Source organism: Anabrus simplex, chromosome 1, assembly GCF_040414725.1.
Source record: "Anabrus simplex isolate iqAnaSimp1 chromosome 1, ASM4041472v1, whole genome shotgun sequence".
NCBI lineage: Eukaryota > Metazoa > Arthropoda > Insecta > Orthoptera > Tettigoniidae > Anabrus > Anabrus simplex.
Genome location: NC_090265.1, coordinates 877,647,242 through 877,675,041, shown reverse-complemented (window position 1 = coordinate 877,675,041; position 27,800 = coordinate 877,647,242). Strand labels below are relative to the sequence as shown.

Sequence of the window (27,800 nt, the reverse complement as noted above, 5' to 3'; positions counted from 1 at the left end):
GCACGTTTTCTCCCATATTTAAATCTTCCTTTCCAGCAATCGATTTCGTACTTCCCGGGTTAGGCTCAGGTATTCCTCCAGGTCAGTTGGGTCCGTAAATCTTTGCCATCTTTTCCCATAATATTTTTAATACGGATATAATCCTTCAGGAGATACGGCGTGCTGTCATACTGGGTGCCTTGGCGGCACTGAACCCGCGACCGGACTGCATTCTTAGTCATTACCCGTCCAGGAGCCGTTTCCATCGCGGTCCGCAATTTGACGACGGTCCGGTATATTATTATTATTATTATTATTATTATTATTACTACTATTACTATTATGTGTTGCTGGAATGGCTGATGACAGGGAAAACCGGAGTATCCGGAGAAAAACCTGTCCCGCCTCCGTTTTGTCCAGCACGAATGTCACATGGAGTGACCGGGATTTGAACCACGGAACCCAGCTGTGAGAGGCCGGCGCGCTGCCGCCTAAGCAACGGAGGATCCTTATAAGTACATTAATAACAGTAAAATCAATTGGTCTCACCTCCTTCTACACCCCACCGCCGTTAAGTTTATTTACAGCCCCCCCCCCGAAAAAGAATTAAAAGGATGCTTGTTTCTTTATGTTTAAGGGAGATTCCAAACACCAATGTTTACGTCTATTACCTTCAGTTTTGAGATATAAGTACCCACATAAAAATAATTTACTTTTTTTCACTTCATTTCACAATAATCTCTCCTCCCCCTAAATGAATTTTCCCGCAAAAAAAATACTTGTTTCTTTAATAGTAAAGGATCTTCTAAATACCAATTATCACGACTCTAACTTCTTCAGTTTTTGATTTATGTGTCCTCATGAAAGGAATTCAACTCCTTTACACTCCCGCCCTCCAAGATGGTTTCCCCACCAAAACGCCTTTTTCTTTGTTTTTAAAGGAGATCCAAATACGAATTTTCACGTCTGTAACAACTTAGGTATTAGATGTATGTATTCTCATACAATTAAGTCAACTAATGTTTCAATTCTTTCACCCCCCCCCCCCCTTTTTTGGATTTTCCGAGAATACGTGTTTCTTTACTTTTAAAGCAGATTGCAAATATCAAATTTCACGTCTGTAACATCTTCATTTATGAGATATCAGTAGCCTAATTAAAAGAATTCATCACCATTTTCAGTCACTTTTAGCCCCCGCCCCCCCGCCCCCCCACCCCGCCCTCCACCCAAGTGGTATTTCCGAAAACTAAAAATACACCTTTCTTTATGTTAATAGAGATAAAAAAATACCATTTTTCACTTCTGTAACATGTTACGTTTTTTAGATATCCGTAAAAATTCTCATTTAAAAATTTCACCCCTTTTGGGTTCCCCTTAAGTAGAGTTTCCAAAAACAAATAACCTATATTTCTTTACATTTACAGGAGATTTACACCCACTTTTTACGTCTGTAACATTTTACGATTCCAAGATATTCTGTAGAAATAGTCTTTCAAAAAATTCACCCCAATTTGTCACTCCTGTTTAACCGCCATTAATTGGCTTTTCCAAAAACTAAAAAATACGTGTTTGTTTATTTTTAAAGGAGATCCCATATGCGAATTTTCAGTTCTGTAATATCTTTCGTTTCTGAGATATGTGTATCCTCATTAAAGGCATTCAACCCATTTTTCACCCTTTTACACCCCTCCTATTAGGACTTACTGGAAACAAAAAAAATACGTGTTCCTTTATTTTTAGAGGAGATTCTAACCACCAATTTTTACATCTGTAAATTTTAAAGTTTTAAGATGTAGACACACTCATTTTAACAATTCACCCCCGTTTTCACCCCCCAATAGTTGGATTTTCCAAAAACGAAAAAATACGTGTTTCTTTACTTTTAAAGTAGATCCAAAATACCAATTTTCAGGTCTGTAATATCTTCAGGTTCTGAAATATAAGTATCCTCATGAAAGGCATTCAACCCATTATTCACCCTTTTACACCCTTCCTATTGGGATTTTCCGAAAACAAAAGAATACGTGTTTCTTTATTTTTAAAGGAGATTCTAAATACCAATTTTTACATCTATAAACTTGAAAAGTTTTGAGATATAGATACACTCATTTTAAAAAATCACCCCCTTTTCACCCCCCCCCATTAATTGTATTTTCCACAAACAAAAAATACGTGTTTATTTATTTTTAAAGGAGATCCCAAACACCAATTTTCAGCTCTGTAATATCTTCAGGTTCTGAAATATAAGTAGACTCATGAAATGCATTCGACCCCTTTTTCAACCTTTTGCACCCTTCCTATTAGGAGTTTCCGAAAACAATATATACGTGTTTCTTTATCTTTAATGGAGATTCTAAATACCTATTTTTACACCTATAACCGTTAAAAGTTTTGAGATATAGATACATTCATTTTAAAATATTACCCCTTTTTACCCCCCTTAATTGTGTTTTCCAGAAACAAAAAAATACGTGTTTCTTTATTTTTAAAGGAGATCCCAAACATCAATTTTCAGGTCTATAATATCTTCAGTTTCTGAGATATAAGTAGCCTCATTAAAGGCATTCAACCCCTTTTTCACCCCTTTTCACATCTCCTATTGCGATTTTCCGAAAACAAAAAAATACGTGTTTCTTTATTTTTATTGAAGATTCTAAATACCAATTTTTACATCTGCAAACTTTAAAAGTTTGGAGATATAGATTCACTAATTTTAAAAATTCACCCCCTTTTCACCCTCCCATTAATTAGATTTTCCAAAAACAAAAAAACACGTGTTTCTTTATTTTTAAAAGAGATCAAAAGTACCAATTTTCAGGTCTGTAATATCTTCAGTTTCTGAGATATAAGTACCGGTATCCTGATTAAAGGCATTCAACACATTTTATCCCATTTTCACCCTTTTTCACCCCTCCTATTGGGATTTTCTGAAAACAAAAAAATACGTGTTTCCTTATTTTCAAAGAAGATTCTAAATACCAATTTTTTACATTTGTAAACTTTTAAAGTTTTGAGATATAGGTGCACTCATTTTAAAATTTCACCCCCCCTTTTCACCCCCTTAGCAACGGAATATCCAAAAATCCTCTCTTAGCGAGCACCTACATCTTAATATGAATGCATCCCCAAAATTTCATTTCATTACGTCCAGTAGTTTTGGCTCGGCGATGATGAATCAGTCAGTCAGGACAAGTTACTTTATATATATATAGATAGATAAGAGTTTTGTCTGTACATTGCTCAGAATTTGAAAAGAATGGTATTTCTGTATCGGCCATGTCCATAGTAACAAGGAAATGCTCGTTTTACTTTTCCGTAATTTCTGTCTGTCTGTATGTATGTACACGCATCACGAGAAAACAGCCGAAGATAATTTAATGAAAATCGGTATGTGAAGTCGGGGGATGAGCCACTACAATCTAGGCTATAAATCATTTTACTCACGCTGAGTGAAATGGTAGTTTAGGGGAAGGCCTGAAATTGAATGAGCCACTACAATCTAGCTATAAATCATTTTACTCACGCTGAGTGAAATGGTAGTTTAGGGGAAGGCCTGAAATTGAATTCTCAAATATTTCTATTATTAGTGATCATATCGATAAATACTACGTAACTAAAGTTATGTACAATTAAATTTCCGATCATTTATGTCATACATTATTACCGTACCGGCGTTGATAACACAGATATTCATGAATTTGTATTTTTGTTGCCAAGTCCATATCAACGCCGAGCCACGAGAAAATGGGTTAACAGAATTTAATGAAAGTCATTATATAGAGTCTGGGAATAAGAAACTACAGTCTTATAAACAATTTTATTCGCCCTGTATTAAATTGTATTTTAGGGAAAGGCGCCTAAAATTTAATTTTTAAATACCTATGTTATTGATCCTATCGAAAAATACTACATAACAAATAGAGAATACAATTTCCGACCATTTATGTTTTATTCATTTTTACCGTACCGACTATTATAAGAGTGGTTTTTCAGAGTCGGAAAGAACTATATGTGAAAGCCTATATATTGAAAGCGCATAACATTGATGAACAACAACACTACATTGAACATTGTTTGTGGTGATGTTCTTTGTCTCTTATGCTGCCGCTCAACTCCGGTAGATTTGTTTATTGCTGCGTACCGAGTATAACAGCCTGACTGAATATTGGCAGGAAATAGCTGGGTAGTTAGAAAACTTTCTTCTTTAGCATGTCATTCCTCTGGTTCATACATTTTCTGATACAGTACTGCTGGTACGTAACTGGTTTATCATAGTATTCCAGCTAGTCAACCCCTACTCTGACGCGGTGTTTTGAATAAACAGTGTGCACCCTTAAGACAGAGGCTCACTTAGTAGTAGTAGTATGGCCTAGTAGTAGTCTGACCTGGTATAGAATTACAATTTAGGCATATTCCAAATTATAGCACCACAATTCACTAAATAACTCAAAATTCAACCCTGAAAAGAGCCTTTTCTTAAAAAGAGCTTCTTCCTCATCACTTTTATTAAATTCGACATTCATTTTATTCAAAATTAGCAGTGAAGAGGGGGGGGGGGTTCTCCTCTGGCTTGGAGGAAAAAATTTCCTCCAAGTCAGATAGATTTTTCCGCCGCCAGTGTAGTGAATTGAGATTTTCCCACTCATAGGATACTCCTAGGAAACAGATTAGTTTTTTTTTTCTTGCAAGTTACTTTACGTCGCACCGACATAGTAAGGTCTTATGGCGACGATGGAAGAGGAAAGGGCTAGAAGTGGGAAGGAAGCGGCCGTGGCCTTATTTAAGGTACAGCCCCAGCATTTGCCTGGTGTGAAAATGGGAAACCACGGAAAACCATCTTCAGGGCTGCCGTCAGTGGGGCTCGAACCCATTATCTCCCGAATACTGGATACTGGCCGCACTTAAGCGACTGCAGCTATCGAGCTCGGTGAACCGATTAGTAAAATGGCATAGATTTGCTCTGGGACTCTCCACTATTCGACCCCATGCCCCTCTCCGAAAAAAGACTAAGAGTGTTCACCGATCACGGCTGTCTGCGGCTTGGTCATTCCAGCTCTGGCACTTTGGACTGTTAGATCGGCAGCGAAGTAGGCCTACTGTTCGTTAAAAGTGAGAAAATGTGTGGTTTTTCATTTGATCGAGTATTTCATGTGAAATCATTGCTTTTACTCGCGCCATTCCTACTGACGTAATTGTAATGACCTATGTTTATTTCAGTTGGGAAAACCACTAAGACAGTCTTTCTGCAGATGTAAAATGGCAGGTGGAGAGTGAGTGTCTGCCATTATAATGCGATTCTCCAACCTGATTGTGACATGGTAGGCAAGCGGGCGTACCATTATAATGAAAATTCCCTAACGCAGTCTTCATATGAGAAAAGACGTTTCGTGATTTCTCCGTCGCGTTTCCAGGGCAACGTCAAGAGCTTTGCAGTTTAATACAGTCTTGCTCACAACGTATACTCTACCTAACGTACAATTCCGCAAACAATGTAGAATTCCGTAACGAAGCACGGGTACATCAGCTAGTTATACTATAAAAGGTAACATTATTTTAATGCATAACGAATTTCTGTTTCAGATATAGCCACGAATTTTCTTGAATCTTTATGCCAGCATCGAATTGGAAATTACCCAGACACGAATTAAATTGAATTTTGACTACTCAACTCAGAAATATGAAAATATGAAGAGCAATGCCAGGTCTTGTTACGAAAAAGTTTATGTTATGCCTAGTGCTCTGCATTGCAAGTGTCTCGATAATCAGCATTGGTAAGTATCATCAGTAATTTTATTATTATTATTATTATTATTATTATTATTATTATTATTATTATTATTATTATTATTATTATTATTGTCCGCCTCTGTGGTGTAGTGGTTAGTACGATTAGCTGCCACCACTGGAGGTCCGAGTTCGATTCCCGGCTCTGCCACGAAATTTGAAAACTGGCACGAGGCTGAAACGGGGTCCACTCAGCCTCGGGAGGTCAACTGAGTAGCGAGTGGTTCGATTCCCACCTCAGTCGTCCTCGGAGTGGTTTTCCGTGGTTTCTAACTTCTCCTCAGGGCAAATGCCGGGATGGCACCTAACCTAAGGCCTCGATCACTTTCTTCCTCTTCCTTGTCTATCCCTTCCGATCTTCCCATCCCCCACTAAGGCCCTTGTTCAGCATAGAAGGTGAGGCCACCTGGGCAAGGTACTGGTCCTCCACTTCAGTTGTATCCCCCGAACCAAAGTCTCACCTCCAGGACACTGCCCTTAAGGCGGTAGAGGTGAGATCCTTCGCTTATTCCAAGGGAAAAACCAACCCTGGAGGGTAAACGGATTAAGAAAGAATTATTATTATTATTATTATTATTATTATTATTATTATTATTATTATTATTATATCCATATATATTTCTTACGTATGATCATTGTTCCATACGAAAGGGATAGTGAGTTGCTTCACATACTATATCCCAGAGTCCTGCAGAGAGGCCCAGCCCATGAGCTGCTTCGGCAATAGAATGCAATGGGCTTTGAAAGGCTCGAACATATGAAGCCCGTGACGTCATCGCATGGGCCGGTCTGGGCAGCGCTCTGTCATTCCGATACGGTGAGGACAGCGCTGTGGTAGTTCTATGGGCTGACTGCTTCAATGTGTACAGTGTACTGCGTGTCAGCGGAGTGCGTTGCATTACGGTCGAGTGGAGCCGATCAAATTTGCTGTGGTTTTCAGTTTGACTTCTCCGTCTATACTGTTATCGGAAACGAATAAGACTGTAGTTCCAAAAGAAAAGAAACCCTGGCAAAAAATCGTGAAGTAACAAAAGAAGAAACAAATGAACAAAAAACCGCACAATACAAGACTTCTGAACCGAATCCTAAACTTAAAAGTCGTATTTGGTTGGTATTCAAGCCTGCAGTTGACGGTGATGGGAAAGACGTTAATTTTGTGTGCTGTACGATCTGCAGTGAACTTTATGTACACACTAGCAGTTACCCGCGGCTTCTCGCGTGGATTTCGTAATTTGATAAAAGTAAGATAAGTATGTTCCTTTATGTTTAAAGGACATTCCAAGTACCAAGTTCCATGTTTGAAACATGTAAGGTTTTTGACATACACTGTAGATATACCGGTGCTCATTTAAAAAATTCACCTGCTTTTTCAATTCTTAAATGGTTTTCCGAAAACAAAAAATACGTGTTTATTGATAGAGAAGCTGCCACATACCAATTATCACGACTGTAACATCTTCAGTTCTTGAGATACTTGTATCCTCATGAAAAGAATTCAACACCTATTTCAACCCCCCACCGAAGTTAATTTTACCCCCCAAAATTGAGTGTTTTTTAAAATTTTAAAGGTGATTTCAAATACCCATTTTCACGTCTGCAACATCTTCAGGTTTTTAGATATAAGTATCCTCATACAAATAATTCAACTAATATTTCAGTCCTTTCATCCCCCCTTAAGTGGATTTTCCAAAACCAAAAGAATACGTATTTCTTTATTTTTAAAGGAGACTCTAAACACCAATGTTTATGTCTGTAACAACTTCAGTTTTTGAAATATCAGTACACTAATAAAATTAATTCAACCCACTTTTCAGTCCGTTTTACCACCCCCCCCCCCCCCGCCGCCACGTTAAGTGGTCTTTCAAAAAACAAAATAATACCTGTTTTTATTTTTAAAATATTAAAAATACCAATTTTCACATTTGTAACATGTTAAGTGTTTGAGATATACTGTAGATATGCTCAGGGATTATGTGTACAAATTTTGGTTGGCAGCTATGCCCAAACGTTCACGCATAATCTCGCTGCTGTAGAATCCTGGAGCTGGCGTTGCCATTGTTACGGCAGTTCATTTCCTTGTCATCCGACTCGTTGGCTGAATGGTCAGCGTACTGGCCTTCTGTTCAGAGGGTCCCGGTTTCGATTCCCGGCCGGGTTGGGTATTTTAACCTTCATTGGTTAATTCCAATGGCCCTGGGGATGAGTGTTTGTGCTGTCCCCAACATCCCTGCAACTCACACACCACACATAACACTATCCTCCACCACAATAACACGCAGTTACCTACACATGGCAGATGCCACCCACCCTCATCTTAGGGTCTGCCTTAAAAGGGCTTCACCCGGCTAGAAATAGCCACACGAAATTATTATTTCCTTATCCGATTCCTAGAGCAGGGGTAGTGTGGTGCCAATATTTCCATAGCGGTCGGATTTAGGGCCTTAAAACATGTTTTTTGGGCCCGTGGGGCTTACCGAGATTTGTTCTTTGGGTCAAGGGGCTTAAAATGAGTTTAGTCTCGTCCTTGCACGACAAAATCGATATTTCTCCTATATTACCCTATTATTTTTATATCTCCCCCGTCAACCCTCCCCCTCCCCCGCTCACCGCGAATTGTTTTGAAAATAAAATACAGCCCATGTCCCTCAGAGATGCCAACGACCGTAGCCGTGTTGAAACACCGGATCCCGTGAGATCTCCGAAGTTAAGCAACATTGGGCGTCGTCAGGAGTTGGATGGGTTGCCACGCGCTGTTGGTGGGGTGTAAGGGAATGGAGGAGCGGAAAGGAACTGGCCACCCTACTGCACGTAAACTCCGGCTCAGAACACCTCTGCGGAGGTTCGGACCTGCCTTCGGGCAGAATAACCCTCACCTTACTCCCTCAGAGATAATGTATATTTACATTAGTAAAAGGATTTTTAGAATCGGTCCGGTAGTTTCTGGGATTACCCTCCAGATACACACAAACTAACAACGCGCTCTCTCTCTTTATTATGTTATTATAGATTAAAGGAGTCTGACTGTTTTCTTTTTATGATTAGATAAAAAACTTACGATGAATGAGGTGTGCTTGAATGAAGAGCATTCTGATGTTTCCGTGTCATCAGACTCCACGACTATGCCACAACCTGCCAAAGTAATAAAGGTTTCTTCGTGGACTGGCGTTCATGATGCTCCTATTCCAACAGATGAGCCGGAAAGATATTTAAAGCAAAATTGTGGAATGAAAGAAGATAGATATAGTGTCCTATTGGAGAACAAATGGACAAAACTATCCAAAATTTCACCAGATCGCTAAGAAAGTAATATGTATGCAAGCATCAAGTTCAGCTTCAGAGAGAAATTTCAGTTCAGCGGGCTTCATTCACAACGCACGACGGTCTCTTGTACAACCAGAAAAAGCTGATGCTCTTCTTTTCTTTCACAGTAATTCCATTCCACCACATTAACAATGATCAATAAACTACGCACACTAAGTAAAAGCTATGTTCAGGTTTATTTTTGTTGTTGGCATATTGCACGTAATTTGTGTTTGTATTTTATATTGAGGTAAACGTGAATGAAGTCCTATGAATATGCTTCGTGTTATTTAGATTCATTTTCAGTTAACTTGATGTCAATTACAAACGAATATTAGTTTATAATAAAGTTTCTGTTGGTTTTCTATTATTATTATTATTATTATTATTATTATTATTATTATTATTATTATTATTATTATTATTACAGTGCAGTAGAAATCTCTACCGTTTAATTTCAAAATGCGATTAGCCTACTTTAAAATATTATATTAGCGTACGGGAATTCGTAGAGTGAATGGTCCGAATAGTAGTGTGACGTGAACATTTAGTTGTGCACGGCACACATGTTATCAGGCGCGGCTCCGTAATACGATCTGCAGAGCTGCAGAACCACCAGAATGAATGATATAATATACAGCGATTAGTGATCCCATCCTTCATACTGAGTGTTGATATCGAGCCAGAGATCGATACCCGTACAGATACTGGTAATCTGGCAATCCTGTAGAGATCTGTGAACGACAGATCATTAGGAGAGCGCACTTAACTACAGTTTCCTCCGATAGGTGGCTAAGAATCGCCCATACGGTTCTGTATGAACTGCACGCCTTGCAGCACGGCTGGCCTATTCCCGTGACCATAGAGTTAGGAAATAATACGCTAGAGTTAGCACCAGTCTGAGAGAATCACTGCAGCGATCGAGCATTGTGAAATCTCAGCTGTTTCTCAAAAATGCTCTCCGCTGTACTCATCAGTATAAATGCAGAACTTTAAAACTGTGTGGATATTGATATGGTTTAAAATTCTTACACGTCAACATTCTCAGAAAGACCAAATAGACCGGGCGATTTGGCCGTGTGGTTAGGGGGGCGCAGCTGTGAGTTCGCATCGGGGAGATAGTGGGTTCGAATCCCAATGTCGGCAGCCCTGAAGATGGTTTTCGGTGATTCCCATTTTTACACCAGGCAAATGCTAGGGCTGTACGTTAATTAAGGCCACGGCTGCATCCTTCCCTTTCCTAACCCTTTCCAGTCTTATCGTTGCCGTAAGACCTCTCTGTGTCGGTGCAGCGTAAAGCAAATAGCAAAAAGAGACCGAATAGCTTAAATTCACGAGAAATCCGTGATAAAAAAGGATGGTTGTGATTGAGTAACATGCATTCAAATTTACTGCTCATGTTAAGTCTTCAAACGTACTCTAAAATTGGGGGTAGGGGCTAAGTATATTTATATATCTTTTGTGTCAGTGGCCAGGACTTAAGCATAATTCTATCCAACGACCGAAAACATTCTCCCTCTCGTACGAAGCGACTGAGAGAGAGCGTAGGCATACAAGTAATCATGAATATGTTTCTCCGTAATCGTAGCGAATTCTTCCGAGATACGTGGTCATGAAAATGAAAGCAGGAACGATAGTACCATCAGATGATGTTCCCCCTCCATTAAGAAAGCAAACTCCCAAAGATTATGCAGTGATTTGATACTAGATCAAATTTTGTTTCCAGAAGCGGAAGAGTAGCTTTATTTTTTGTAAATGTTTAATTGTTATTTTTTGTACAAGTCAGTTATTTATATTGTCGATGTCCCTCGAAATTGGGGTCTTGCAAATTGAGATGTACGTTTACCTGCATTTTTTCTGTACATTTTCGGACACTTCACACTGGATATGGAGTAGAGCGTTTCCGCGGAGCTCAGCTGATACTTCCCGTATGCAATGGGAATTTAGATGTGTTTATTACACTTACTGCAATGGACTGGGCGTCACAGACTAGAACCACCAAGGTAGTTCAGCACGAGCCGCCACTGCATGTTATTGTGGAGAAGTTCTCAAGTTTATTCTACTGAGCCCGCCCAGTGCGGTGGACTCCAGTGGGCTGTATGAGACCAGTGCTGTGGGTCAGTACGCTGCCGCGTCAGAAGAGAACGGCACTGCACGGGCTGGCTGCCGGAGCCGGTGGGTTTGAAGTGCTGCGCGGTGGGCCTGGCTGCAGGACTCTGCTATATCCATTAATTCAATTTCTAAGTTCTTAAAACTCATACGTACTTCGCCACATTTGAATCCAATTGCTGTATTTATTAATACAACTTCCCCCACCAGGAAGCCACTAAGAGGATAAAGCATATCGACTACAAAATATTATATCTTCCAAGTGAAGTTGCTAAAATGAAGTTGCTAAAATGTGCCAGATAAAAATAGCAAAAATCACAAGGCTCAGAAATAAATTTGGAAATACAGTATGATGTACAGTTTGTCAAATGTTATATAAATGATGGTGGAGTGTGGTTATTGAACCTCGTATTGTGGCGATAGCGATGTCGTAAAGTCGAGTCCGACTGAGACCAAGAGAATCCCACAGCTTTACATCCTTACCCTTTACAGCTTATCATGACCATTTCCTCTTCATTTATTATTTCTCCACTCTTCTGACTTCCCATTTTCTGTATCACGTTCTTCCTGGACTCGTACCTCACCGTGTGATAGTACATATATCACACCCCAGAATTATATGTAGAAGTTAGAGATATTATTGTCAGTATTCGATTTTTATTATTATTATTATTATTATTATTATTATTATTATTATTATTATTATTTCATTTGTATATTTTGCCATTTATATTGGTAAGCTGGAAGATATCCACATATGTAGGTATGAGTAATTTGTTTTGCACGAATGGGAAAACATTGCTTTAATAACTCTGGTAATTTGAATGAGTCATATGGGGTGTTTGTTGTGATGTACTTGTGTCGGGAAATTCATGAGTCATGTATATATCCCAGCCTGATGAGATGAGCTTGTTGTTGTATTAGGAAAATTTGGTGACTCATGGAATATACCCCAGAGTTTGTTATTATCTTGGGAGGAAGAAGTAGTTCAGGGCTTGGGCTTGAGAAGAGGACCACCCATGATTGGCTGGCAAGCACCAATCCAGACGTATCATCTGAGAGGAGGGGGATGTTGATGTCTATAAAGGTTGATCATACGGCGGCAACCAGGAACATTGTAAGGGTGATTGTAGAGGTGATTGTAAAGGAACGAGAAGGAAGATAACTACAACTACAACTACAACTAAAACTGACGCACTGTACGGGAAGGAAGTGGTGCTGATACACGGTACTGGAGTGACACGGCTGCAATGGACTGGACCTCAAACGTTCGTGGAGCGTAGTCTTGTTATGTTCGTGGAAAGTGGCTGATTGTGGAGAGTGCTTGCGCATTAAGTATTGTAGCACTTGTGGCGGCCTAGCATTATATGTTGGTGAAAGCTATCTCAGACTTTCCATAAATTTATGTTGAGGATCGACAGACGTGTGTATATATCTTTACAACAAGTGTTAAAATATGTGAACACAGTAGTACAAGGTACAGTATCTGTGTGATGTGATAACTGCCGATTATGAGAATCGGTAAGTCGAATTGATATAGAGACAGTGAAGGGTATTTATCTTCATACATGTACATTGTTCATCGGACTATCTACAAATGGTAGCTTAGTTCTCGATTTCGTTTTCCCACGATTTTCATTATTGTTGTTGTTGTAAATATGGAGTCTTCCAGCAATATTTTATGTGTGTATTATATGTATGTTGTATGTTGATGAGGTGCTCATGCACGGAATTTGTCCAGAATATAGTTAGCTATTTTAGAATCAGTGTTATTGATGAACCTAGGTGCAGTTCCTACCTAATTAGTCGTTTTCAGGAGGTTAGGTAAGGCCTGTAGCAGATGTACCAGTACGCAGCATTATGTACACGCCCTGGGATATACAGTTTATCATGCTGTTATCTAAATTCGAGGGATCCATTCTGGTGAACTCTGGCGCCCATACTATGGACATTTCGGTTAATTATGCTTATTAATTTTATTAAGTTTTTGAGTAATTTTATTTATATATTTTTATTCATGATTTTATTTATTATTATCATCAAAAAAAGTTACAACCGGTTCCCCAAATTACAGTACCTCCATACTGTTATTTCCAAAACATTGGTACGAGGGACTTGTGGCTTGGTCGGGAAAGCAACTGAATGTCAGTTTAGTATAGCTGTACAGCTACATGGTGAATGCGTCCAGTCGTTCGCTTATAAGACAGTGTATACATTGCGTTAACTAGTTGTGAGATTTCTCAAGACTAGCGCGATTGATTGATTGATTGATTGATTGATTGATTGATTGATTGATTGATTGATTGATTGATTGATTGATTGATTGATTGATTGATTGATTGATTGATTGATTGATTGATTGATTGATTGATTGATTGATTGATTGATTGATTGATTGATTGACAAGCTGTACATCATACTATATTTCGAAATTTTTTTCTGAGCCTTGTGAATTTTGCTATTTCTATCTGATACATTCTAGCAAATTCACAAATTACTTGGAAGATATAATATTATGTAGTCGATATTATTTGTCCTTAATTAATGGCGTGTGGCCTTCGCAAGGGCCTGGTGCAGATCTTTCGAGTTGATGCCGCACGGGCGACCTGCGCGTCTATAAGGAAGGGGCCCATGATGAATTCTAAGACGGCACACACCCCCAGCCCTGGAACCATCGGAATTGAATAATTAAGGTTAAAATACTCGACCTGGCCGGGAATCGAACCCGGGACCCTCTGGACCAAAGGCCAGCATGCTAACAATTTAGCCATGAAGCCTAAGAAGGCAGCTTGGTGAGGTGGTGCAGCTTTTCTCAGGCACACCCCAAACGGAGGTGTGGTAAATGTACCATTTCAACCACATACCACCCCTCCTGCCGTTCTTAAATTTCTGGCAGTACCAGCAATCGAACCCGGGCCACCGAGAACGGCAGCTAATAGTGCTAACCGTTACGGTACGAAAGCGGACAGCGCAATGATCTGTCGCTCACGAGAGGTGCCGAAATATTTCGAGTGTTGCCCCGTATCGCACGGCGAGTATCATCTACGGCTAGCCGGAGCTGAATGTTTCTGTCTCCAGTACGCGAATAGTCAACCACCACATTCCGTAAATGTGTGCCAACGAGTGACGGGAGCACTCAGTTATAGTATGCATCCATTATTGATGCGGTGTTACATAATCTATAGAGGCTACACATTGTACCAGTGAATGCAGTGGTAACGCTCTTATTAAGGGCAACTCAGTAAACCTGTGATATAGTTCCTAAAATTCTTGGGCTATAGATGTTGTACTAATTACGTCATCAGTATCCAGCATTCGGGAGATAGCGGGTTCAAATCGCACTGTCGGTAGCCCTGACGTTGGTTTCCCGTAGTTTCCCATTTTCATACCGGGCAAATGCTGGAGCTGTACCTTAATGCAGGCCAAGGCAGCTTCCTTCCCACTCCTAGCCCCTTCCTGTCCCTTCGTCGACACAATACTTATCTGTGTCGGTGCGACATAAAGCAACTTGTAATAATTACGACATGGCTAGAAGATGGGTTTTGTGGCATTAATGATAACCGTGACTTGTTTGTGTTAAAGACTGCGCGTATTACTTAGATTGGCCTCAGTTCTCCATATACGGTACATGGTTTCTGGGTTTAATGCCAAAAAATGGAATCTTCATAGCAAAATACGGCTTAAATCCCGCACTTCGGGAAGTACGTAACAATGAAATGAAAAATAGCTGATCTCGAAAGTTCGTTGGCTTCTTATAACTGAAACATATACACGAACAAAGATTATAAAATTAATTTGGTTCAAATGCTCTGGTTCCGTGGCGCTGCTTCTGTACACTACCCATTTTGTAATTTTTTAATCAGCAGTTCTAAACATGTCCATCTCTGTGGTGTAGTGGTTAGTGTGATTAGCTGCCACTCCTGGAGGCCTGGATTCGATTCCCGGCTCTGCCATGAAATTTGAAAAGTGGTACGAGGGATGGAACGGGGTCCACTCAGCCTCGGGAGGTCAAGTGAGTAGAGGTTGGTTCGATTCCCATCTCAGCCATCCTGGAAGTGGTTTTCCATGGTTTCCCACTTCTCCTCCAGGCAAATGCCGTGATGGTAGCTAATTTAAGGCCACGGCCGCTTCCTTCCCTCTTCCTTGTCTATCCCTTCCAATTTTCCCATCCCCCACCAAGGCTCCTGTTCAGCATAGCAGGTGTGGCCGCCTGGGCGAGGTACTGATCATCTTCCCCAGTTGTATCCCTTAACCCAATGTCTCACGCTCCAGGACACTGCTCTTGAGGTGGTAGAGGTGGGATCCCTTGCTGAGTCCGAGGGTGAAAACAACCCTCGAGGGTAAACAGATTAAGAAGAAGGAGTTCTAAACATTGTGTCTTAATGAATGCCACGGTTGCTTCCTTACCTCTCCCAGCCCTTTCCTATCCCATCGTTGCCATAAGACCAATTTGTGTCGGTGCGGCGTAAAGCAGATTGTAAGAAAAACTCATTGTGCATGGTTATATACCGAGAAAAAAATCAGAAATGCTCTTCGTGTTATTTTAGGAATGATGGTGCAATCGGATTGGTGGAGAAAATTTTTCTTTTCCAGAAATTGGGGTTACATTTTTACTTCCGGGCGCTCCATTCAAATTGATGGAACCTGCCATATTCGCTATGCCAGAGAACCAGCCCATGTCTGTTACTGACGTCAGAGGAGGGAAGGGAAGGAAAGGGAAGTGGGAACTGGGATATAGAAGTAATTCGCGGCACACCATACATCCTGAACAGAGTCCAAAGGTCAATACTACACCGTTGTGAACTGTGAATCGAGGTAGAAGGGGGTATTTTGAACATCTACTGTAATCAAACAATTGGGCGCATTATTTCCTTCTTTCAGCATTTCATTCCATTTACGATGTTGTAAGTGAAGTAGTACACAATCGTGGGGCGGCAGAGTTGCATCTTAGAGCATGCTAAATAATAAAGAACGTTACTGCCACCAACAGACGAGAGGAGAAACGATCTGGTGTATTCCTTGACTGACAAGTGTGTCTTAATTACAGTGTGTTCTTGTATTGTGTGTGCAGTTACAGCGGTTTAATAAACGAACTGTGAATATTACCTGTAACAGACGAGGACAATCGTGTGCTAGTCGAGCAAGGAGAGTTCTGCCTCCGCGAGGAGCATTATCTCTGTCTCCATCATACACCCCACTTGCACTCCCTCGCCTTCTCTTCCCTGAAACACGACAGCGGCTGGCTCTCTGGCACAGCAAATACGGCGAGTTCTTCAATTTGAATCGTTCGCCCGGAAGTAACCTCATTTTCTTGAAAAGACAAATATCCTCCGTCTATCAGATTGCACTATCGTTTTTAACATCTCACGAAAAACATCCCTGATTCTTTTGTCTAAATAGTTATGACACACCTTGCATACACCTCCAAAAATGTTTGATACATAGTGGGATTTGGCACGTTATGTGGGTAGTCCTGTTATAAGTGGTACATAGACCGAAGTAATACCATTGCTTGTTTACAATTCAGAAGTTGTCGATGTCTGAGGTCTGTATTGAGCCTCGGGTGAAATATGCCATGTCAAGACTGGTAGTAGTGTATCCAGTGCAGTACCAACATCATCCAGTGTTTACATTTCATGCGCGACGCGTATTTCCCAGTTCGACCGAGCCAGAATTTGACATTGATTCAGGGTGGACATACACAAGCAGCAGTATCACGCATCGTACGGGTTACACAAAGTGCAGTGTCAAAAACTAGGAAAAAAGTATCGTGAGACAAATGTTGTGACTGACAGACCGAAGGAAGGTCAACAGAGGGTGACAACGCTTCGTCATGATCGGTATATTCGCGTAACAAGCGACTGCTCAACAATTATGAGATGACTCTTTGATAGCTGCCGGGGTCTTTACCTCTGCACGATCCATCCGGCTGCATAGTTCCCAATTAAAGTTTAAAGTGTTTAGAGGAGAAGATCCAACATCTTAAATGGAGATTTGATGAATCGTTTAATGCCAAGTTTGCAGATGAAACAGTTATCACTTAGGTCAGATAAACGAGGACAAAGGGTTTGGAGACGTAAAGGCGCGGTGGTAAGTACCAGCATGTACAAGTGGTGTATGCATCTGGACGTGGTGGTGTAATGTTTTTGGCTGCATATCAGTCGTACACCTTTGATACCAATTCGAGGAACGTTGACTACCCAGCGGTATACCGATGAAATTCTTCGATCGTTTGTACAATCCTTTAGGGATGAATATGGTGCCGAATATTCATTTTTATCGACGACAATACTCGCCCACATCAATGTGCATTAGTGAGGAACTTCATGAGAGAGGCGGGTATCAACTGCATAAATTTACCAGCTAATTCAGCGGCCATGAACTGCTTTGTACTAATCTACACAAATGATCAGCCAATTCCAGCAATATCAGGCTCTTTATCTATGCTGATGACACCCAGCGGTAGCTGCTCAGGTATCATTCTTCGGAGAAGTAGAATGAAAGCTGACTTCAGCGAACTTCCATGCTAGGACTCTGCCGCTGGAGTGAACACCAAAAACAACTCGTCGTAACAGATGGAGGAGCTCACTGGCCACTTCTTTAAAGGAAGAACTAGCTCCTGGCGCTGACCTATCCTACCCTGTATGAAGGTCCCTCAACCGCTTAAGAGTATGCGTTCCTCGATGCAAGACCAATCTGAATAAATGGGTGATCCTTCCAGCAAACGCAGACATCTCGTGTGAATGTGGTGCTGAACAAGACCGAAGCCACCTACTTATCTGTCCCCTTTTGGACAACCCATGCACATCACAAGATGTTTTTAGTGGAACAACAAGGCCGTCTCAGCTGTCCGTACACGGAAATGAATGAATGAATGAACTGCATTGAGCATGCATGGGACAGGCTGAAAATTGCTGGTTTTAATCGTCCACAACTTCCCAGACACTCCCAGACCTCATTAGAGTTACCCAGATGGAATGGTACCCTCTCCCTCAAGATGACGTCAATGCAAGTAGGCCTATGTCACAGCATGTCGGATACCTCAACAATGCCATACACTGTACTAAGGTAGAGTGTAGAAGGGATAATCTTCACTAAAACAAAAATGCATACAAATTGTAACCTTTTCATTAGATATTGGAAGAAAAACATTTGAATTTGTACAAGTTTGCATTTACAGGTCGTGTGTCTCAGTGATACAATAAACAACAAACTTTATTGTTGCCTTGTATCGTTGATTCTACTTTTTGTGTTATATAGGATATCGTTGAATAACAATTCAAAACTTCGTACCGTGTTATTTGATAATATGCACGTTAAGATCTTGTTTCTATACGACGTAATAACCGCTGACGACAAACCTACTACCAATCGTCAAGCGTAGCGTACTCCCTTTGATACTGGAACGTAGCACTGATCGCATTGCGGGAGAACCAGTCTCGAGAACTTCTCGAGATTCTCTGGACCCGTGGCGTCACTTCTGCCAGTCTTAAGTGAGATCGCTGTTCATCCCTGTCAGATAAGAGTGTTAACCCGTACCAACCACACATGAAATATCTTACACTTAAAACACACATGGGTGCATGGGACCCGCTTGGGAATTTTGGTCACTTACAGCAAAATTATTGAAATAAAATATCAGTCATAACACCTTTGAAACATATCCTTAGTTTATTAATAATTTACCATAAAATTGTTTTGAAATATTCCTAGTTAATAGTTCGAACAGGAGTTTCAAAAATTGCTACACCAAAAAACACTATTTCGAAAAAGATTTGCTGCTTAAAAACCTATCAGTGTCTACTAATAATATTTAGGTTACATAATGTAAGAATGAGTAGAAAACTGAAAAATTAACTTAATTCTCACATTAAACAAAAAACAGAAAAAACTGCACACGTCTTTTAGCAGTCACATAATAAGCTGAAGTGAATAGAAAGGTACCACACAAGAAATTACAAATAATAGAGTTTGTCACTTCTATCACGTACTTTGGTCGTTGGAAAGTCACATAATCTTTGCGTACGGTATTGTCTACTAATATTCAGCCGGGCTGAGTGGCTCAGATGGTTGAGGCACTGTCCTTCTGTCCCCAACGTGGCAGGTTCGATCCTGGCTCAGTCCGGTGGTATTTGAAGGTGCTCAAATACGTCAGCCTCGTGTTGGTAGATTTACTGACACGTAAAAGATCTCCCGCGGGACTAAATTCTGGCACCTCGGAGTCTCCAAAAACCGAAAAAGTAGTTAGTGGGACGTAAAGTAAATAACATTATTATTATTATTATTATTATTATTATTATTAATAATATTCAAAGTAGCCTATTGTTCGTAGCATTTTGGACACACTACATAGCCAGATTTACCACACAGCAGTGCCTTGAACTCGTCACACTCTCTACAGGACTTACGGTCTTTATTTGAAGGGCATACTGAGCACCGTTTCTTATTGAATTACTGAGTTTTAGTAAATGTTCCTTCTGACCGTGAAGTTGAAACGTATTGCTCAATTCCTAGAATACCTTCTGTGGACACCCGAATCTGTTTTTGCACTTTAGGTGACTGAAGTCGTCTCCTCATCTGTCCTTCTACTAGCTCCCTTCCTCGCTGAATCATAAAGTTTTTCCTGTCAATATCGTCCGTTACTTTATGAGCTGAATAGAAAACAAAAGCATTCACACCTGCTATGTCCAACAAGGCATAAAATATAGCCATTGGCCAAAGTCGAGTGCGCCGCCCTGTTGTGTAGTTCATACACTTCTCATCAAGCGCACCCCCCCCCCACCTTTGTTTGATTGTAGTCCATGTTAACTCATATTCACTTTCTGATGCACTAAAATCTTCAATGTCACTGGACGACTGTTTTAAAAGTTCTAGCCAGTAATCGGGAGATAGTGGGTTCGAATCCCACTGTCGGCAGCCCAGAAGATGGTTTTCCGTGGTTTCCCATTTTCACACCAGGCAAATGCTGGGGCTGTACCTTAATTAAGGCCACAGCCGCTTCCTTCCAATTCCTAGGCCTCTCCTATCCCATCGCCGCCATAAGATCTATCTGTGTCGGTGCGACGTAAAGCAAATAGCAAAAAATAAAAGTTCTAGGGTTTGTTCTTCATCGATATTGTCCGCCATACCTATAGAAAACTAACTACGCCCAGTTAACAAGAACAGTTACACTTAAGACACACATGGGTGTAGAGGACCCGACGACTGTTATTCTAAGCAGACCGGACACGACAGTAAACAGGACACAGTGACACCCCAAGGCTAACTGATCAGCAGGAGCATACACAGTCGCATAGCTCCAGGCTAGCAACAGCTGAGACAAAAATTGAAAACAAAATTTCGCTCGGGTCCCCTGCACCCATGTGTGGCAGTTACTTTATTCTTAACTAGCAAGATACCCGTGCTTCGCTACGGTATTATACTGAAATTTATAATTGAACCCGCGGCCGAACTGCATTCTTACTCATTACCCGTCCAGGACCCGTTTCCAGCGGGATCCGCACATTTGACGACGATCCAAGGCAAGTGTGCGGGATTTCTGGCGATACGAATGACATACTCCCGTGCTTTATTGACCTTATTATAGAGGTGAACAATTGGACGGTCAATCTCTTTCCTATCGTTTATTTCAAATGTGTTTAAATTTTTATTTATATGCCAGGAGAATCTACTGTAATATAAGAACGTTCTCCGAAGGAAAAGATGGTTCTTGAAAACGAACCCAGTAAAGATTAGAAATGATCGGTTTATGATCAGAATAAGTACATCGAAAATCTACAGCCTGCTTCCAGTCATTCGACAGGGTCAGGAATGGAATGAATAAAGCCCCCGTCTGGCGGCCACAATAGGAATTGTTCCGGCTGCCGAAGCCTGTCGCACTTCTCTGGGGCAATGATTATTAAATGACAAATGAAATGAATTGATACTGGACAGTGTTGCTGGAATGAATGATGACAGGGAAAACCGGAGTATCCGGAGAAAAACCTGTCCCGCCTCCGTTTTGTCCAGCACGAATGTCACATGGAATGACCGGGATTTGAACCACGCAACCCAGCTGTGAGAGGCCGCCTGAGCAACGGAGGCTCCTTGTAAGTACACTGCGAACAGTAAAATCAATTGGTCTCCCCTCCTTGACACCCCACCGCCGTTGAGTCTATTTACCCCCCAAAAAGGAATGAAACAATGGCGTGCTTCTTTATGTTTAAAGGAGATTCCAAACACCAATGTGGTCACGTCTATTACCTTCAGTTTTGAGATATAAGTATACCCATAAAAATAATTCACTTTTTTCACTTCCTTTCACACTCCTCCCCCTCCCCACCCAACCAAGTGAATTTTCCAGCAAAAAATACTTGTTTCTTTAATAGTAAAGGATCTTCTAAATACCAAATATCACGACTCTAACTTTTTCAGTTTATCCTCACAAAAGGAATTCAACTCCTTTTCACTCCAGCCCCCCCCCCCCCTCCACACCATCAAGATGGTTTACCCCAAAACGCGTTTTTCTTTGTTTTTAAAGGAGATCCAAATACCAATTTTCACGTCTGTAACAACTTTAGTTTTTATTAGCTTATGTATTCTCATACAAATAAGTCAATTAAATTTTCAATTCTTTAACCCCCCCACCCCCCTTCATTGGATTTTCCGAGAATACGTGTTTCTTTACTTTTAGAGCAGATTCCAAATATCAAATTTCACGTCTGTAACATCTTCTTTTTTGAGATATCAGTAGCCTAATTAAAAGAATTCAACACCATTTTCAGTCATTATTAACTACCCCCTCCACCCAAGTGGTATTTCCGAAAACTAAAAGTACACGTTTCTTTATTTGAATCGGTCATTGTTAGAAGGCACTAAGTCAATTTTTGTCAAAATTGAGATTTCCATGGATACGTATAGTATGAATGTAGACGCATCTAGCTATGTTAAAAGGAACTAAGTCTGCCCGTCCAGTATGCTGTAAATCTACTAGCTGAATTAAACGTTCAGTGTTAAAGAGAACTAAGTCAAGCAGATTATGTTGGCAGCAAGCAGTGTTGTTCTTCTGTCACAGAAGAACACGGAAGTGTGTTGTACAAGCTTGTTTGCCCAACGTAATAATGGAGGGAATAAAGAAAGGCAAGAAACGTTGCATAAATACTGGTAATTACCATAGAAATACGGTTAAGAAGGCAAGAGTGAAAGGTTCGGAATATGTTACAGCTACAGGAAAAATAATGCCAGCCAAGAAAACTGGAGAAGATTGCCGGTAAGTAGTAAGGTGAAGCTTAATTTTACTGATAGGTTATGAGCAGGGAAAGCATCATATAATATCAAGATACTAGGTGTGGTGGAAATTTTAGTCTCCAATATTAATTTTCCTCGTTCGCGTATTGTTACAGGTGCCGAAAGAGATGTTTCCTCCGTATCAGTGAGTGTAACCAAATCAATATTCTTACAGCATTTCATGACCTTGAGACTAAAAACGAACAAGATCTTCATTTGCAGCGTCTAATAGAAGCAGAACAGGTGAAACATCGCAGACCATGCAAAGTAGATGTCAATGGGAAAGCAAATGAAAGGCAAGCTGCATTCAAATATCATGTGCTTGTTGGAAGTGAGAAAACTGAGGTATGTAGGCGAGCATTCTTGAGTCTTCATGTGGTGTCACAAAAGAGAATATACCGAATTAACAGTCTGCTGCTTAGAGGGGAAACACCAAGGGATAGGCGTAGGTTCCATCCAAGTACCCGTAAAACACCATCGGAAGTGGAGCAACTCATACACTATCACATTGAAACATTTCCGGTAAAATCAACTCACTATTCTGGTTCTGAGATAAAATATTTGGATGCTAGGTTAGATGTGAAGCAGATGTACCATCTTTTCAGAGAGAAACATCCAAACTTGAACGTGAAATATAAATTCTACCTGAAATATTATAATGAAAACTTCGCTCTCCGCTTTGGAAGGCCACAGATAGACGTATGTAGTACATGTGAAGAGCTACAGGAAAAAATGAAATCTCCACACTTGGCTGAGAATGTGAAGCGCGCAGCCGCCTCCGAGTTAGCCATTCATAAACGTCGAAGTGCCAAGTTTTATAGAGCTTTAAAGAAAACACAGGAAGCTTGCAAAATGAACGCTCATATTGGTGGGCTTGTTTTTTATTTCATGCAGAACTTACCGCTCCCGCATCTTCCAGTGCAGGAGATTTTCTATCTGCGTCAGCTATGGGTTTATTGCTTCTGTGTGCATGATTTGAAATCCGAAACCAGTTTTCTCTTCTTATACCACGAAGGCATTGCAAACAAAGGTGCGAATGAGGTTTGTTCTTTTCTAATGCACTACATTAATGCTTACTTGACTCCAGAAATCACGGAACTTCATCTTTACTCAGACGGTTGCGTAGCTCAAAATAAGAACCACGCTGTCATTCGCGTGTGCCTGAGTTTAACACAGTCTGGAAGATTTAAAGATATAATTCACCGGTATCCTGTGAGAGGCCATTCCTTCCTCCCTTGTGATAGGGATTTTGGAATCTTCAGAAGAAAAATCAAGAAGACTGATAGGATATATACCCCACAAGAATACTGTTGTCTGCTGGCAAACAGTAAATCAAATGTCCTTGTGCACATGGTGGAATCGTCTGAAATCCTAAATTTCAGTGCCTGGTGGCCTTCCTTCTACAAGAAAACCTGCATCGCTAATGAAACTCAAACTGCTCCTCGTTGTGAAAAGGTCACCTTTGCCCCCATGTCATTCAAGGAATTCAGGTATTCAGTTGAGAAACCAGGTGTTATAGAAGCATATCCATTCATTGACGGACTTGTTAAATACACATTTCCCGTTGCGAAACCTCACGTATATGATACCTTCAGCATGAATATTCCTCAGGCTTATGTTTAGGAGAAAGTCCCCATTAACAAGAAAAAGATTGTGGATATCCAAAAAGTGTACAAGTATGTTGAAGTTGATGAGGAAGCCGTTTCGTTTTATAAGGACATATTGGTGTGGCTAACAACGGAACACGATAATGATGAATAAAGTGTTTAACACATATCACAGCGTCATCATCAGAAGGTTATTAGGCAATTACCTACCTAGGCATTACAAACTGTAACTTCCTTTCTGAACGTTTTGGTTCTATTTGCCCACTACTGTATTACTAGCATTGAAAATATAGTAATATGCTATAATGGTAAAAATAAATCTATATATTTGTCATAAAAGTGAACTAACTACTGTTTAAAGATCTGATTCATTGTTAAAGGGAACTAAGTCATAAATTTCTTTTTCTATTTTCTCACTTTTTAAAAGGATAAATCTGTTCAAATAGACCTCTCTAGAACAGCATTATTGCAGGCAATGATACTTACACGTGACAGCAACTATGCTTTACAAATAAGTGAGAGAAACAGTTTTTGTCAATTATCTCAATTCTTACAAAAATGACTTAGTGCCTTCTAACAATGACCGATTCATTTTTAATAGAGATAAAAATACCATTTTTCACTTCTGTAACATGTTAAGTTTTTTGAGATATACTGTAGAAATTCTCATTTTAAAATTTCACCCCTTTTTAGTTTCCTTAAGTGGAGTTTCCAAAAACAAATCACCTATGTTTCTTTACATTTACAGGAGATTCCAAATACCTACTTTTTACCTCTGTAACATTTTACGTTTCTCAGATATTCTGTAGATATAGTCTTTCAAAAAATTCACCCCTATTTGTCACTCCTGTTTAACCGCCATTAATTGGATTTTCCAAAAACAAAAAATAAGTGTTTCTTTATTTTTAAAGGAGATCTCAAACACCAATTTTCAGGTCTGTAATATCTTCATGTTCTGAAATATACGTAGCCTCATTTAAGGCATTCAATCTCTTTTTCACCCTTTTCCACCCTTCCTATTAGGATTTTCCGAAAACAAATAATACATGTTTCTTTACTTTTAAAGGAGATTCTAAATACCAATTTTTACATCTATAAACTTTAAAAGTTTTGAGATATAGATACACTCATTTTAAAAATTCATCCCCTTTTCACCCCCTCCCCCCAACAATTGGATTTTCCGGAAACAAAAAGATACGTGTTTCTTTATTTTTAAAGGAGCTCCCCAACACCAATTTTTAGGTCTGTAATATCTTCAGCTTCTGAGATATAAATATCCTCATTAAAGGCATTCGAACAATTTTGCACCCATTTTCACCCTTCCTATTGGGATTTTCCGAAAACAAAAAAATACGTGTTTCTTTATTTTTAATGAAGAATCCAAATACGAATTTTTACATCTGTAAACTTTCAAAGTTTTGAGATATAGATACACCAATTTTAAAAATTCACCCCCCTTTTCACCCTCCCATTAATTGGAGTTTCCAAAAAAAAAATACGTGTTTCTTTATTTTTAAAAGAGATCTAAAGTACCAATTTTCAGGTCTGTAATATGTTCAGTTTCTGAGATATAAGTACCGGTATCCTCATTAAAGGCATTCAACCAATATTTCACTCTTTTTCACCCCTCCCATCGGGATTTTCCGAAAACAAAAAAATACGTGTTTCCTTATTTTTAAGGAAGATTCTAAATACCAATTTTTATATCTGTAAACCTTTAACGTTTTGAGATATAGATACACTCATTTTAAAATTTCACCCCCCTTTTCACCCCCTTAGAGACGGAATATCCAAAAATCCTCTCTTAGCGAGCACCTACATCTTATTATGAATGTATCCTCAAAATTTCATTTCTTTATGTCCAGTAGTTTTGGCTCGGCGATGATGAATCAGTCAGTCAGTCAGGACAAGTTACTTTATATATATAGATTAATTTCATTCTTTTCCGAAATATGCATCGACATTTGCCGCGTGTCCGCCTCTGTGGTGTAGTGGTTAGCGTGATTAGCTGCCACCCCCGGAGGCCCGGGTTCGATTCCCGGCTCTGCCACGAAATTTGAAAAGTGGTACGAGGGCTGGAACGGGGACCACTCAGCCTCGGGAGGTCAACTGAGTAGAGGTGGGTTCGATTCCCACCTCAGCCATCCTGGAAGTAGTTTTCCGTGGTTTCCCACTTCTCCTCCAGGCGAATGCCGGGATGGAACCTAACTTAAGGCCACGGCCGCTTCCTTCCCTCTTCCTTGCCTATCCCTTCGATTCTTCCCATCCCTCCAGAAGGCCCCTGTTCAGCATAGCAGGTGAGGCCGCCTGGGCGAGGTACTGGTCATACTCCCCAGTTGTATCCCCCGACCAAGAGTCTGAATCTCCAGGACACTGCCCTTGAGGCGGTAGAGGTGGGATCCCTCGCTAAGTCCGAGGTAAAAACCGAACCTGGAGGGTAAACAGATGATGATGGTGATGATGATGATGATGATGATGATTTGCCGCGTTATTATTAGTGTAAAAGAGGACCATGGGTCCTAACTTCGACACTAAATAAAATAAAATATGATGCATTAGTCCCGATATTTCCTCCTCCGACAAATTTCTCTTTTGATAGTGACCATTGATCGAGTGATCCATAATTGATAGACAGAGTGATTGATAGATTGAGAACGTATATATCTTACGCATTGTATATTTAGTAAATTATATCAAAATTAAAAATTATATTTATCTAGTAGTAATGCGAGCCTCCGTGGCTCAGGCGGCAGCGCGCCGGCCTCTCACTGCCGGGTCCCGTGGTCATTCCATGTGAAATTTGTGCTGGACCAAGCGGAGGCGAGACAGGTTTTTCTCCGGTTACTCCGGTTTTCATGTTTCATTCCAGCAACACTCTGCAATATCACTTCATTTCATCTGTCATTCATTAATCATTGCCCCAGAGGAGTGGGACAGGCGTCGGTAGCCAGCACAATTCCAATCCTCGCCACTAGATGGGGACTTCATTCATTCCATTCCTGACCCGGTCGAATGACTGGAAACAGGCTGTGGATTTTTTTTTTTCAGTAGTAATGCAGACTTAGCTAGCATGTGATATGTCATTGGTTCTGGCCAATTTAGGCCAGACCTTCCATATTTCTCTTTGCAGAATTGTGGTAAATAAATAATACTATTACATAGACTTTCTTCTTTATACCTTAGATAGGAGAATAATTTAAATATTTTTAGTAAGGTGAATAAATGTAGTCCTTTGTTTAGTTCCAAATGAATAAACAAATACCAATCGTTATGTAGTCATAGTCAAGCTCCTTGACTCGCTGGTCAGCGTATCTGTCTCTAGTTCAGAGGGCCCAGGGTTTAATTCCCGGCCGGAGCGAGGATTTTAATTGCAAATGATTTATTCATCTCGCACGGAGACTGAGAGTCTGTGTTCGTCTTCATACGTTTCTCTTTACCTACATACAACATATCATACTACAGTCCCTGCCAAGTAATTTTTTACACTAAGGCTACAACCTTACTCTTTCCCTCCTGCTAATACTGAAGGTGGTGATTTATAGTTATTTACTAACTGTTGGGTTCGATTCAGTGTCGTTAACCACACAGTTTAGGGACCCTGCTTGCCGATAGGACATCTTAAAGTTACTGTTAATCTTGCAGGTTGGCACTATGTAATCATGACTTTTTTCGTGTTTTGCGATATTATTTGTACCGATACATACTGCCACTGCCATTTTGTGAATATTATTAGTGTTACATTTGCGGGAGTAAGTA

At 40.2% G+C, this 27,800-nt stretch overlaps 1 protein-coding gene across 1 annotated transcript in view; it reads left to right on the top strand.

Moving 5' to 3' along the window:
- The first annotated feature begins 5,558 nt into the window (after positions 1–5,558).
- LOC136857349 (uncharacterized) overlaps positions 5,559–27,800 on the top strand; it is a 39,179-nt gene continuing 16,937 nt past the window's right edge. Inside the window, exon 1 of the mRNA XM_067135962.2 lies at positions 5,559–5,750. Coding sequence (XP_066992063.2) covers positions 5,675–5,750 — 76 coding nt within the window. The 5' untranslated portion in view covers positions 5,559–5,674. The remainder of the gene's footprint in view (positions 5,751–27,800) is intronic.